The following is a 13,030-nucleotide window of genomic DNA, read 5'->3' as shown; positions in this document are numbered from 1 at the left end:
ACCAACAGCCTGTGGAGCTAGACTGAGTTCAAACTCCAGCTCCGCCACTTACTGGCTGTGGGACTTCAGGCAGACAGGCTGCCTCTCACTGCCTTAGTTTCCCTCCCTGTAAGATGTAGATTAGAGTAGTGCCTCTCCCACAGGGTTGCTGTGAGGAGGCAATGAGTTAACTCATATAAAGTGCTTAGTACCTGGCACGTAATATAGGGTCAATAAATATTAGCTATCGTTGGTTTTCATCATCAGGAAAAGAAACGGATTTCTGGCGAGAAACGGTGCCCACGGTTGCTGATACCTGGCACCAGGGAAAATAACGGGCTTCCAATCCTGAAACAGGCCTAAATAGACTCCACAAGGGCAGCTTTGAAATTAGAAAGGCAAATGTAATGGACTAAATATGCTGAAGTCCTAGCCCTTGTACCTATGAACGTGACTCTGTTTAGGGAAACAGGGCCATTACCATCGCCAAGGCTATCTTCTCTTCTGAGCCCTATTCTTTTATGCTGCCAAGTACCACAGCGCTGTCAGAGGACAGCTACTGAACCCCAGCACACCAGATCCAGCCCCTAACCCCAGCCAACTGCCACCTCGGGCCATTTCTAAAGCCACAGCATCCACACCAATCTGGACGCCAGCCCAAGGTCTCAATGCTCTTTGGACACTGCCTGCTGGGTCTCCTGGCCTTACTTCCCACACTCTGGGGCCTGCCCTTTGCATGCCCTATCTGGCCTTGGCCAGTCTCACCTACCCTGGAGGTGGCATGTAACCCAGGGACAGTGGCCTCTGGGGTCCCACCCGGCCCTTGTACAGAGTCCCACTCCACTTGTCAGCCCAGGCTGCATCCCAAGTGCACATGTACAACACAGTCCCTCTCGTCAGCTTCACGGCCCAGTGCTCTCTAGCAAAGAGCAAAAAATCCATCAGCTCTCCCCAAGGCCCGAGCCAGCATCTTCTTGCTTCCAAACCAAGTCAATTTAACATCTGACACTTGTGCCAAGAACACACATTGGGAAAGGCACCACCCTTCCAGCTTTGCAACTTTCTCTGACAATTCCTCGCCCAGTCTCAAAGCACCGATGTCAGCTGCAGGGTCCCCCCAACCCAGCACCCACCCTAATGATGTCCGATGCATGGCTGGCCGCCCTCCCCAGGCCCCTAGACTTGAGATCGGGCACATGCAGCCCGGCCCGGGCATCTGCTCCCTCCCTGGGGACACTGCACATGTGGGGTTGCTACAGAAAAGGGTCTTACTTTCTGGGAACAGAAGCCCGCGCACGTGTCCACAGTCACATTGGCCTGTATCAGGGAGTCAGGGAAGGCGTGTGTGACATTCTCTGGTAGTCGGAAGCACCCGCGATACATGACGGTCCTCCCTGTAGGAAAGGAAATGGGTGTCTGGTGAGAAATGGTACCAACCGTTGTCGATGTCTATCAACGGGTCCTAAAAGCCTGGGTTCAAGTCCAGGCACTGCCAGTGACTAGCCATGTAACTTTGGGCATGGCATAGACTCAGACATCTCTGCTGAGTTGTTTTGAGGAGTAATGTGTACCCATTTGCCATCCCTTGACCAGCCTATGTCTCCTCACAAGCATGTTTCTACCCTAGCTCTTGGTGTGAAGCCCTGAGGTGATCACTAGTGCTGGGCTCATAAAATCCTTCCCATTGTATTGCATGACTGGGCCCCAAAAGAGCAAAACACCTAGATGCCCTGGGCTTCTCAGCCAGCTCCACTAGAGTGGCCAGACTTGAAGAGACAGGCTCAGTGGCCAGGGGAGGGCCAGTCAGGCAAGACATGGGAAAAGCAGAGTGGTCAGCCACCCAGTGAGTCCCAGAGCTCAGGGTGTTCAGCAAGGGACCACAAGGCATCCAGAGCAGAGATCCTGGAGAGGGGGCTATATCAGATCACCTGTGTCCCCACGCCCAGCCCCGACCCTGACACGTAGCAGGTGCTCAATGTTGTTGCTGGCCACTGCCCTCAAGTCAGGCCCTGGCCCATAGTAACCCCACGCACGATGGAACAAGAGGCTGCCAACTCCATGATTGGTTGCGGATCAGATTATTGTGATCCACAGACTCTTCACTGGCTGATTTTTGGTGGCAGATCGTGGGCCTTTCTTCCTACTTTATCTTGGTATGGAAGCTCCGCTGAACCCTGTTTAGCGTCATCGCAACATACAAGCCTCCACTGACAGATGGGTGGTGTGGCTGCGTGTGAGGTACACTGGCTGGGAATGGAACTTAGGTCTCCCGCGTGGAGGTTGAGAATCATACTACTGAACCCCCAGTGACCACAAGTGCTCGGTAAGGCTTATTAAATGAATGAATTAAATGAGACGATGCACATGAAGGCATTGCATGAACTGTAACATGTTAAAAACGCTTGAGTGGCTACAGGTGGTGGCAGCAGCAGCCTCTCAGCTTCACTGATGTGACCATCTGGGAACAGGCTGTGACCTAGTACAGTCCACTCCACAGCACTCTTCCTCACTTCCCAGGTGGGAATCCAGGGGCCATGTAGGGAAGGACTCCTCCAAGTGAAGGCATTAATAAATTGCTCAGGGGTATCCCCTGACAAGGGAGCATGATCATGGCTCTCATGCCTTTGAACGCTCCTTGTGAGTAAGAGTTACAATTTAAGATGGGGGATCACCTAGGCACTTCTTGAGGTCCTTTCAGTTCATCCCGTTGAGAAGGGAGTGGGAAAGCACAGGTCAACTGCACAGTGCTCCATGGCCTGCCCCATGTTTTCAATAATGACCTTGACACCAAGTCTAGCTGACTCAAGATCTGGGGCTGGCTTGAACTGACTGCATTATCTCTTCCTTAACTAATGGGCATCTTGAAGCACAAAGGACTTCTCCAAAAATTAATGACGAAGCAGGCAGCTGGGGCTGGCAGGGCAGCCCATGCCTACACTCAGGCCTGCCCCTGCTGAGGGTAGAGAGAGGGTCACGGGTGACTAATGCTGTTTGAACCCAGAAAAAGAGAAGATCCAAGAAGCCAGCGTGGAGCAGCTTGGTCCTCAGGACGCCCATTTGGATGCCCTGGTGACAGGTAGGCTCTTCAAGGACAGGACTGTGTCCATGTATCAGGAAACCCCTGTGCCCAGGACAGGGCCACCCTCAGAGTAGGTGTCAATGAATATCTGTTGAATGAATCAGTCCTTAATTAATTCTCAAGCTAAAGAGTTGCTATCAGTGTCACCACCCTGTCCCCATTCCCCTATCTGTACCCTCTGGTTCCCAGACACAACCTGGCTGATGCAAGAAGCAGCTCAGGAGCCTCATCCCCTTCCCAGCACCAGTTGGCTGGGGCTGAGCACTGAATCCCTCTCCCTGTTGCTCTGATCCCAGCGATACACTGTAGTCAGTGTTGGACTTGGGGCTCATCCATGGATCTCAGGACTGGGCTGCTATAGTGCTTGGCAAACTCATTTGTTGCTAAGAGAGCCGTCCCAGGAACCCTTGTGCAGCCTCACCTTTGTACCTGACACCTCCTCCTCGAGCTATGCTCCCTTCTTGGACTAATCCATCAGCTCTCCTGGAGCCTCGGTACCAGGACCATAGCCAGTGGCAGTTGTCTCCCTGAGTCAGTGGGCCTCTAGGCTGTCTCTATCATCAGCTGCCCTACACTCACCAGTGGAGGTGGGTGATGGGCTCTCTGCTCACTCTGACTCCTTTCTAGCTTGGCCCCTCCTAACCAGAAAAAGGATAGCTCCAGTATGTGCAAATGTGTACAAACACATTATTTTATAAAAGAGCGTTTTATACTTAGATTAAGTGGCCCTGGGGCTCACCTCCCTGCAGTGAGGACAAACATGAGTTTCAGACCCACCTAGTTGGACACCTTCAGCTATACTCTCTATTTGATAGCTCCTCTAGCTAAAAGTCTTGGGAGGGGAGGTAGAGAGCCTATCAATCTTACTATTTATTGTATCAACTTGTGCTCCCTCGAGGTTGATTATTTCCACTTGAGTTTTGTAATTTTGAATGGTGAACTCACCTTCAGTGTAATTTTACCTACGGGAACCCTTCACATCCTGCGTTGATGGCACAGAAATATTTTGCATCTGCCTCTCCCAGGTGCCCACAGGTACCCTACAGCTAACTTTTCCTGGAACTTTCAGGACCAGAGAGATAGTATAAATTTGAACCCCAAAACTCAAATTCTAGGAAGTTTTTTTTTCCCACCTAAAGACTACATCAGAACAGATACTCTTTCCATATCCCTGAACTGGTGTGAGGGGGTATATACATATATATATATTTTTTTCACATACTTATACATATATTCACGTACACACTCATACATACACAAAGTTTACTTGCTTGAAATAAACTGCATAGAGAGCCATTACAAATACATTCTTTTCAGTGAAATGTAATAAGGCATATTTTGTGACACTGTACATATTAACACACCTAAAATAAAATCTCCACCTTTTTTTCTTTGCATTTACAACTCGTTAGCAAATAGAAAATGCCCACTGGATGTTAAGATATAGAAGAATAGTTGCAGCAAGTAGCTGGTTCTTTCCAAATTTTTTTTTTTTAATTTTTATTGTGCTTTAAGTGAAACTTTACAAATCAAGTCAGTCTCTCACATATAAACTTATACACACCTTACTACATACTCCCACTTGCTCTCCCCCTAATGAGTCAGCCCGCTCCCTCCTTCCAGTCTCTCCTTTCATGACCATTTTGCCAGTTTCTAACCCCCTCTACCCTCCCATCTCCTCTCCAGACAGGAAATGCCAACATAGTCTCAAGTGTCCACCTGATCCAAGAAGTTCATTCCTCATCGGCATCTCTCTCCAACCCACTGTCCAGTCCAATCCATGTCTGATGAGTTGGTTTTGGGATTGGTTCCTGTCCTGGGCCAATAGAAGGTTTGGGGACCATGACCGCCGGGATTCTTCTAGTCTTAGTTAGCCCATTAAGTCTGGTCTTTTTATGAGAATTTGGGGTCTGCATCCCACTGCTCTCCTGCTCCCTCAGGGGTTCTCTGTTGTGCTACCTGTCAGGGTAGTCATCGGTTGTGGCTGGGTACCATCTAGTTCTTCTGGTCTCAGGATGATGCAGACTCTGGTTCACGTGTCCCTTTCTGTCTCTTGGGCTCATAATTACCTTGTGATCTTGGTGTTCTTCATTCTCCTTTAAGCCAGGTGGGTTAAGACCAATTGATGCATCTTAGATGGCCGCTTGTTAGCGTTTAAGACCCCATATGCCACACTTCAAAGTGGGATGCATTTTTTTTTTTTTAATCTAAATTTTCACTGATTTATACCTTAGGGAAATTGAAACCTACCTTTATGCAGAGGTTTCAATCAAATTCCCTACCCTGGCAGGCCCAAGGCCTCCTTTCCTGTCCTGCTTGGACATTAAAATCTAAGTCCCATGCCAACAAGCCTGCAACTTCCCTCTGCTGAGCCCCAGGGCTGCACGGTGTCATCTGTTATTCTCAGCACTGGGGTCCTTGGTTCCCTCTCCATTTCTGGACCCAGGGATTTTGCTTTCCTGCAATTTCAGCTCTATATTTAAAACCATGTCTGCTAAAATTTACGCAGCACTTCTAGGTGTTTTGTAGCTAGGAAACTTCTGGATTACTTAGTCTGCTACATTGTTAGAAATCTAGGTCTGCCTCTGCAGTTTACAGAGACTGGAACCCAGAGAAGCAGGTTGCCTAAAACCACACAGCATGTCTGAGGTGCACAGCGATCATTAAGGTTGTGTGTCAACTTGGCTGGGCTATGATTTTCAGTGGTTTGGCAGTTATGATGTAGTTTGGCAGTCATATGATATTGTGATCACTTCCATGATGAGATTTGATATAAGGTGATCACCTCCATGATGGGACCTGCTATGAGTAGCCATTCAGTTGAAGGGGAATTTCCTTGGGGGTGTGGCCTGCATCCAATATAGGTGGACTTTCAGACAGGGCTCAGGGGCTTTTGCTCTGCTCTGGATCCTGCAGCTGGCTCCTGTTCCTCTGACCTCTAGCTCTTGGGACCTCAGCCAGCAGCTTACTTGCCATCTTGCCTGCCGATCTTGGGATTCGTTGGTGTTCACAGTCTGTGAGCCCGCTGTCTGGCTGCAGATCTTGGGTTCGCCAGCCCCTGTGGCTAGTGAATCAGGAGAAGCTTCCAGCCTGACCCATGGACTTCAGATGTTCCAGCCTCTACAACCATCTGAGCCATTTCCTTGATATAAATCTCTCTCTACTTGTTTTGCTTCTCTAGAGAAGAGTACTCTGTCTAAAATATGCACCTAGACTTCCGGCCTCCTGGTCAGTTTTTCTCCTGCAGGGCTGTTATGGATTAAACTGTGTTCCCCTAAAATATGTCTTGGAACCCTAACCCCTATACCTGTGGGGGTAATTCTGTTTGGAAATGAGATTTCTTTTGTTATGTTCATTAGATCACACCCAAGTAGCCCCAAAAAAAAACCAAACCCAGTGCCGTCAAGTTGATTCCGACTCATAGCAACCCTATAGGACAAAGTAGAACTGCCTCACAGAGTTTCCAAGGAGCGCCTGGTGGATTCGAACTGCTGACCCTTTGGTTAGCAGCCATAGCACTTAACCACTACGCCACCAGGGTTTCCTACCCAAGTAGAGTTGAGTTCTAAATTTAATCACTTCTGAATTATAATAAGAGCAGATTACACACAGAGATGTGCACACACGTGGCGGGAAGGAAGATGTCACATAAGGATCACCTACAAGCCAAGGAACCAAGGAACACCGGGACCACCCACAAGAAAGGAATCAACGTGGCCGAGGCCCTAATTTGGACACTTAGTCTCCAGAGCTGTGAGAAAATACATTTCTGTTCTTTAAAGCCACCCACTCTTGGGATCTGTGTTACAACGCCACTAGGTAACTAAGACGCTGGGGGACGAGGGAAGATATACCTCACTCATGAGCTCAAGCAACCTTTGATGGACCTTATCTCCACTCCCAGCCTGGCCAAGAGTGATCCAGGGAACGTGATAGGGAGGGAAAGCACACGGTCTGCCCAGGTAGCTTGGACCAGCAGCCAGAGGTGGCGGAAGAGTAAAGGGGACAAAGCTCAAGGAGAGCCGGCACACTCACGCTTCCTGGAGCCTGGCTGCAGCTCCTCCACGCGGTACACAGAGAGCCGGTTGATGCCCCCACACACTGAGCCCTTCTCCCCCTTGCACTCGTGGTTACACTCCTCCAGCCTGACGCTCACTGCTGGGAGCCGGTTCCCACAGTAGCACTCTGCTCCAGCCTCCAAACCGGCATAGATGTAGGACCTGCAAGGACAGTGGGAAGGTGGGGCCTGAGGTCAGTCTGGAGCCTAGGCCAGAGGTGGGGCGGGAGTCCTCACTGCATGGAACTCTGGGTTCAGAAATGGCAGCTGGGCCTGTGCCCAGGACATGAGCTAGACGGGAAGCTGAGGTTGGTTCTGGTGAAGAGGCAGAGGCCACAGACATCAGTATGTGGCCAGCCTTAGGGACCAGTCTTCAGCCAGTCTTAAGGGTCATCTGGCTAAGCCTAGGGAACAGAGTCTTTCCTTTGTGACTGGTCCCTCTTGTCGTCCCTGAGCTTTGTCCCCTAAGGTGCTATCCATGGTTACAGGTTAAATGAGTCTAAAGCAGTGGTGTGCTGGTTAACCAGTTCCCAGCATGACAGCGAGGAGCCCTGATTTGTAGTGTTTGCCAATTTCTGTGGTGCAAATATCCCCATCATAGCTGATTTCAATCCACCAATGGTTTAACAATCAGATCACATTTCTGTAAATGTAACAGTTGGCTCTTTTGTGAGTCTGCACAAGCCAGCTCCTGCACACCACTCGTCTGAAGCACCTGCCACGGCCATTGTGTTATGAATGAGTCTGCTGCACGGCCCTCTTCCTCCAAAGCCATGTCTTTACCTGGTTCGCCCAGTTTTAATAGCATAAGTAAAGAAAGATTGGAAATAGAACCTACAAGGCATGGCACGGATTTTAACTATACAAAGATGCCAACATTCTCAAAATTCCATCTCAGTGGATCTAGGTATAAAAAGCCCATATTGAGATTGGACTGGACTATAAGATAATGATACTGGTGAGGAGTGAGCTTCTTGGTTCAGGTAGACACATGAGACTACGTGGGCAACTCCTGTCTGGAGGTGAGATGAAAAGGCAGAGGGGGACAGGAGCTGGAATAATAGACATGGGGAATACACGGTGGAGGAAGGGGTGTGCTGTCTCATTAGGGGGAGCGCAGGTAGGAGTACATTGCGAGGTGTGTCTACCTTTTTGTATGAGAGACTGATATGATTTGTAAACTTTCACTTAAAGCACAATAAATAAATGGAAAAAAAAAAAAAAAGCCCATATTGAAAAGCCAAACTTAAGTTTCTAGTCCCTGTCTGGCTGCTGACTAGCTGTGAGGCCCTGAAGGACACTTAAAACCTCTGGGTCTGTTTCCTTAACAGTTAGGAGAAGAAAATTGAGATTGCCTCACTCTCGGCTTTAGCTTTGTTTAAGTCGTAAAGCACATGTGAGCAGGGACCCTGCCTTCCTTCTCCAGCCTCAGTCCCTCCATCTGTAAAATGGGGATAAGTAACTGCTACCTAGCTGAGGGCAGTGAGGATTACATGAGATAACAAACATGAAAGAATCTAGTGTGACAGAAAGAAATCAAGAGTACCATTTACTGATGCTGTTTCCTTCCCCTACCCGCCCCCTGAATTGTGAGTGACCTGGGAGGAGAGACCATTACCTGGCACATGACGAGAGGCAGTAGTAGAAAAAGCAAACCTTGCTACAAACACAAGACAGAAAATAAACTTTCTCTAACAGAGCTAGAAATATCTTCAGAGAAACCTGGGTTAAAGCCTTTATTTTAAGCATATGAGGCACAGGGAAGGAAAAGAACTCACTAAAGGCACATGGTGAGTCCCTGGCACAGCTGGATTAGAACCCAGGTCTCCTGGGTCCCCATGCCAACTCATCAACAAACTTTGTTGGTTGTAGATGACTGGACTCCGGTCAACTGATGTTTAATTATTCTACCACAGCCAATGGGTAGGCAACATCTTGATGAGCCACCTCATTCTGGGGCTGTATCCTGACTCCATTCCCAGTGGCATCAGCCGTCCAGGGCCCCACACTTACCGCTCAGCACAGGCGTCCTGACAGTGGGAGACGGTCATCTTCCTCAGGTCATAAAACACAGCCCCCTTCAGAGTTCTCTCCTCGCCCTCATCACTGAAGCATCCAACGTATGTACCTGTAGGGAGCACAGCGGAGACTCGGAAGCCTGGGAGGCGGAGGGAGAGTCCTCATCTCGGACCCGCCCTTAGAAAAAGCCAGAGGCCTCTCAGCCCTTCCTGGCCAAGGCACCTCGCAGAGAAGCCCCGGAAATGAGAACTGCAGAGCAATTTTCCACTCAGCTGGAGCCGCGTGGCACCAGGACACCTCTGCCTTGTTCATTTCCTGCCCCTTTGCTTGGTTTTGGGTTGCTTGGTTAATGGCCCACTGTCTACCTGGACATCCCAGCCAGGACCCCGGAGTCAGTCTGTCTACCACCTCCTTCCATCTCCCCCAAGTCACCAAGGCTGGATGCTGATTTGCCTCTCCTGGACTCCAGGACAGGGAAGGAGCTAGTGCTGGAAAGGATGATCATCTTATATAAGGAAGATCTTTCAAAGAGGAAGAGCTGTTTCAAGAAAAATAGGCTGTGCCAGGAGGGACTTAGCTCCTACCGCTGGAGAAGGGTAAGCAAAAGCTGTACAATGATCTGTTAGGGGTCTAAGTGAGATGCCCTGGGTGGCCAACAATAGGACCATGTGACTCTGGAGCCCTCTTCTAGCTCGGTCCTCTGGCACACCCCTGCTCTGGCCTGACTCCACCACTGAGGGGTCAGGTGGAGCCTGTGTCAGCCCTGCTCCATCACCCCGAGGGAAGAAGATGCCTCCCAGACAGGCCCGGAGAGGATCAGAGCGTTCGTGCACACGCAAATGCATTCAGCATGTAAATGTCACACGCACCACAGTGTTTGGAAAGAATGGCACACTGGGAATTTGCAAACATGCAATCACACAGTCCCCAAGCTGTGAGCGCACCCCCACAATAGCTGTTCCGAGATCTGGATCGGCACCTGTGATAAAGACATTGCACATCTCCCGAGAATATCTGTATCCACTCCTGGGTGCCTCTGAAATGTCACCTGTGGAGTGCACTGCAGCCTCGAGAAAATGAGGCTGTCTCTGGGAAGTCACACGCCCAAAGCCTCCCAGCAGCCTGCCAGCTCCGAACAGCATTTCGGTGAGGAGTAAGGCCTGGTCTATCCATCTGGGAGTCTGTATTCCTGGCAGGAACCTGGCCCAAAGCACCACCTCTGGGGCCACCTGCTGAGTGTCTTGGAGGAGCGGGCCTGCCAATCAGCCATCCTCTGGAGCCCAAGGAAGGGAGTGATGTTTCTGTCCATGAACACCGCACTTAATTGTGCCCCTGGCCTTGGCTGACTCACTTCAATGTTCCATGCCTCAGTTTCCTCAATCATCAAAGGGATCAATGCCCACCCTTTGCTTCCTACTGTCCTGGAGGGCTTAGATCCCTGACCACCCCAGACCGCTCTGCTCTCTCCTTCCTCTGGATTCTTAGAGCTCTTGTGTCTGAAGAAAGAAAACCTCATTTGCCATCCACATCTCTATAATTAACTGAGCGTGTTAGAATCTTTAAACCTGTGTGTCCTGTCTCTGCAACATGACTTAAGGCTCCCTGAGAGCAGGGACCACATCTTCACCCTATCTGGTGACCTCCCCGGTGACTTATCAGGGTTAGCAAACTGTCAGCGTCAACTACTTGTCAACAGTGTGTTACAGCTCCTAAAACCACAGTGATGACCTCTGAGGGGTCAGGGCAGAAGTCAATCAATCAAGCAACCACTTGCCACTGAGTTGACTCCAACACATGGCAACACCACGTGTATCAGAGAACTGTGCTCCATACAGTTTTCTTTCCTTTGTTGTTGTAATAATATATATAACACACTTGTCAATTAGACATTTTTCAAGTGTACAATTTAGTGATATCAGCTCCACAGGGCTTTCAACAGCTGATTTTTTTTTTCAGAAGTAGATCGCCAGGCCTTTCTTCTGAGGTGCCTCTAGGTAGACTCAAACCTCCAACCGTTTGGCTAACGTGTTAATGGTTTGCACTACCCAGGGACTGACTCCAGGGTAGAAGCACAGAGCCCAACTTCAAGGAGGGAACTGTCCTGTTGACTTTACACCAGTGTACAATTCCCAGGACCACAGTTTAAGAAAGCAAGACAGAGGTGACCAAGATGGCAGTTACTGTAATCCCTGCCACACAAGAATGGCTGAAGGACCCAGAGATGCTCAGGTTAGAGAACACGGGCTGAGGAGGGAGGAGTGACAAGCTTCAAGTGTCTGTCAAAGGATCTTGCCCCCCTTCCAGGCCACGAACCTCCCGAGGCTACCTTCATCCCAGGACGGCCATCAGCACACACGTGGCCACGCCCCGCAGGCAGTCAACAAGCTCGTGCTAAACCCCTCAGTGGCAGAATTCTCGTCTTCCATACAGGGTGCCTGGCTTCCACCCCTAGTCAATACACCTTATGCGCAGCCACCAACCATCTGTCAGTAGAGGCTTGCGTGTTGCTATGATGCTAAACAGGTTTCGGTGGAGCTTCCAAACTAAGACAGACCAGGAAGAAAGGCCTGGTTATCTACTTCTGGAAATCAGCCAGTGAAAACCTATGGATCACAGCGGTCTGATCCGCAACTCATCCTAGAGCTGGCGTGGGACGCGGCAGTGTTTTTTTTCCCTTGTGCACAGAGTTGCCACGAATTGGCGGCTGACTCAACGGCAGCTAACAACCCTGAGACCACTGAGGACTGAGCCCAGACACCCAAGCCCCTTCCAGCTTCTCTCTCTCTCTTTATGTATGTCTCAGGATGACTGGGACCCAAATGGACAGTTGCAGAAAGCTTTCACTCAGGCCAGGAAGAATTAATTTTTCTTTTCAGCTGCCTACTTACTACAAGAAAACTAATATTTGAGAAATGTGTGCTGTGTCACTCAGCAAAGAAGAAATTCCATTACTGGTTTCAATTAAACATCCAAAACACAAGCGCAGGGGCTGTTAAACATTTACCACTGTAAATGGGGAAATTAACCACAAAGCCCTGAAAGTGCCTGGGCTCAAGACCTTAGAAGGCAGAGACTGGGACGTTTCTGGGGAAGTGGATGGAAACAACCTTTGGAAACAGGCAGACTTAGGTTCAAACCTCAGCTCTGCCACTATCTGGCTGTTATGACCTGGGATGTGCAGCTTTCCGTCTCTGAGCCTCAGCTTCCCCATCTATAAAATGGAGATGTAATGCCGACTCCATGGGGTTGCGAGAGAATTCCATAAGATAACACATGTCAAGTGTTTAGTTCAAGGTTTGCCATATAGTAAGTGCTGAGTAATAACCGTTAATAACAAGCATTTTAAAATTACCTCCCTGAAACTCAATTCTGTCATTAAAATGGTGGTAACACCATTTATGGAGCCCACACAAACGATTAAGCATTTGGCTGTAACCGAAGGGCTGAAGGTTCAGGGCCACCCAGAGGTGCCCTCAGAAGAAAGCCTTGGAGATCTACTTCCAGAAAATCAGCCACTGAAAACCCTATGGAGCATGGTTCTACTCAGACACAAACAGGGTAGCCATGAGTCACAGTTGACTCAATGACGACTGGTTTGTTTTTGTTGTTTTTAATACTACTTACATCCTAACGCTTTTTGAGGATCCAATTAAATGCAGACTGACAAGGAATGATGCTTGGCACCTCACAGATGTTTGAATAAATAACAGCAGTTATTACTCTGATCCCATACTCTAACCTAGGACCTGGTGGGATGGTGACCAGTGAATATTAGCTGAATGGCCACATTGGGGAAAGAGAGAAAAGATGGCTGAAAAGTGATTCGGAAAACAAGGCCAGTCACCCAGTTACCAGCTGGCCATCGGATGGTGCTGACCAGTCAGGAGAACATGCTG

The 13,030-nt window shown here is 49.3% G+C and overlaps 1 protein-coding gene across 4 annotated transcripts in view; it reads right to left on the bottom strand.

Annotated features, from left to right (window-relative positions):
* The window catches only part of WSCD1 (WSC domain containing 1), a 56,639-nt gene that overhangs the window by 28,683 nt on the left and 14,926 nt on the right, over window positions 1–13,030 (bottom strand). For all 4 annotated transcript variants that reach the window (XM_049859996.1, XM_049859998.1, XM_049859997.1 and 1 more), the window contains exons 3-5: window positions 9,129–9,243; window positions 7,094–7,278; window positions 1,252–1,373 (exon numbers count right to left, since the gene is read on the bottom strand). In XM_049859996.1, coding sequence (XP_049715953.1) covers window positions 1,252–1,373; window positions 7,094–7,278; window positions 9,129–9,243 — 422 coding nt within the window. The remainder of the gene's footprint in view (window positions 1–1,251; window positions 1,374–7,093; window positions 7,279–9,128; window positions 9,244–13,030) is intronic.

Source organism: Elephas maximus, chromosome 19, assembly GCF_024166365.1.
Source record: "Elephas maximus indicus isolate mEleMax1 chromosome 19, mEleMax1 primary haplotype, whole genome shotgun sequence".
Taxonomy (NCBI): domain Eukaryota; kingdom Metazoa; phylum Chordata; class Mammalia; order Proboscidea; family Elephantidae; genus Elephas; species Elephas maximus.
This window is presented reverse-complemented; position numbering and strand designations above follow the sequence as displayed.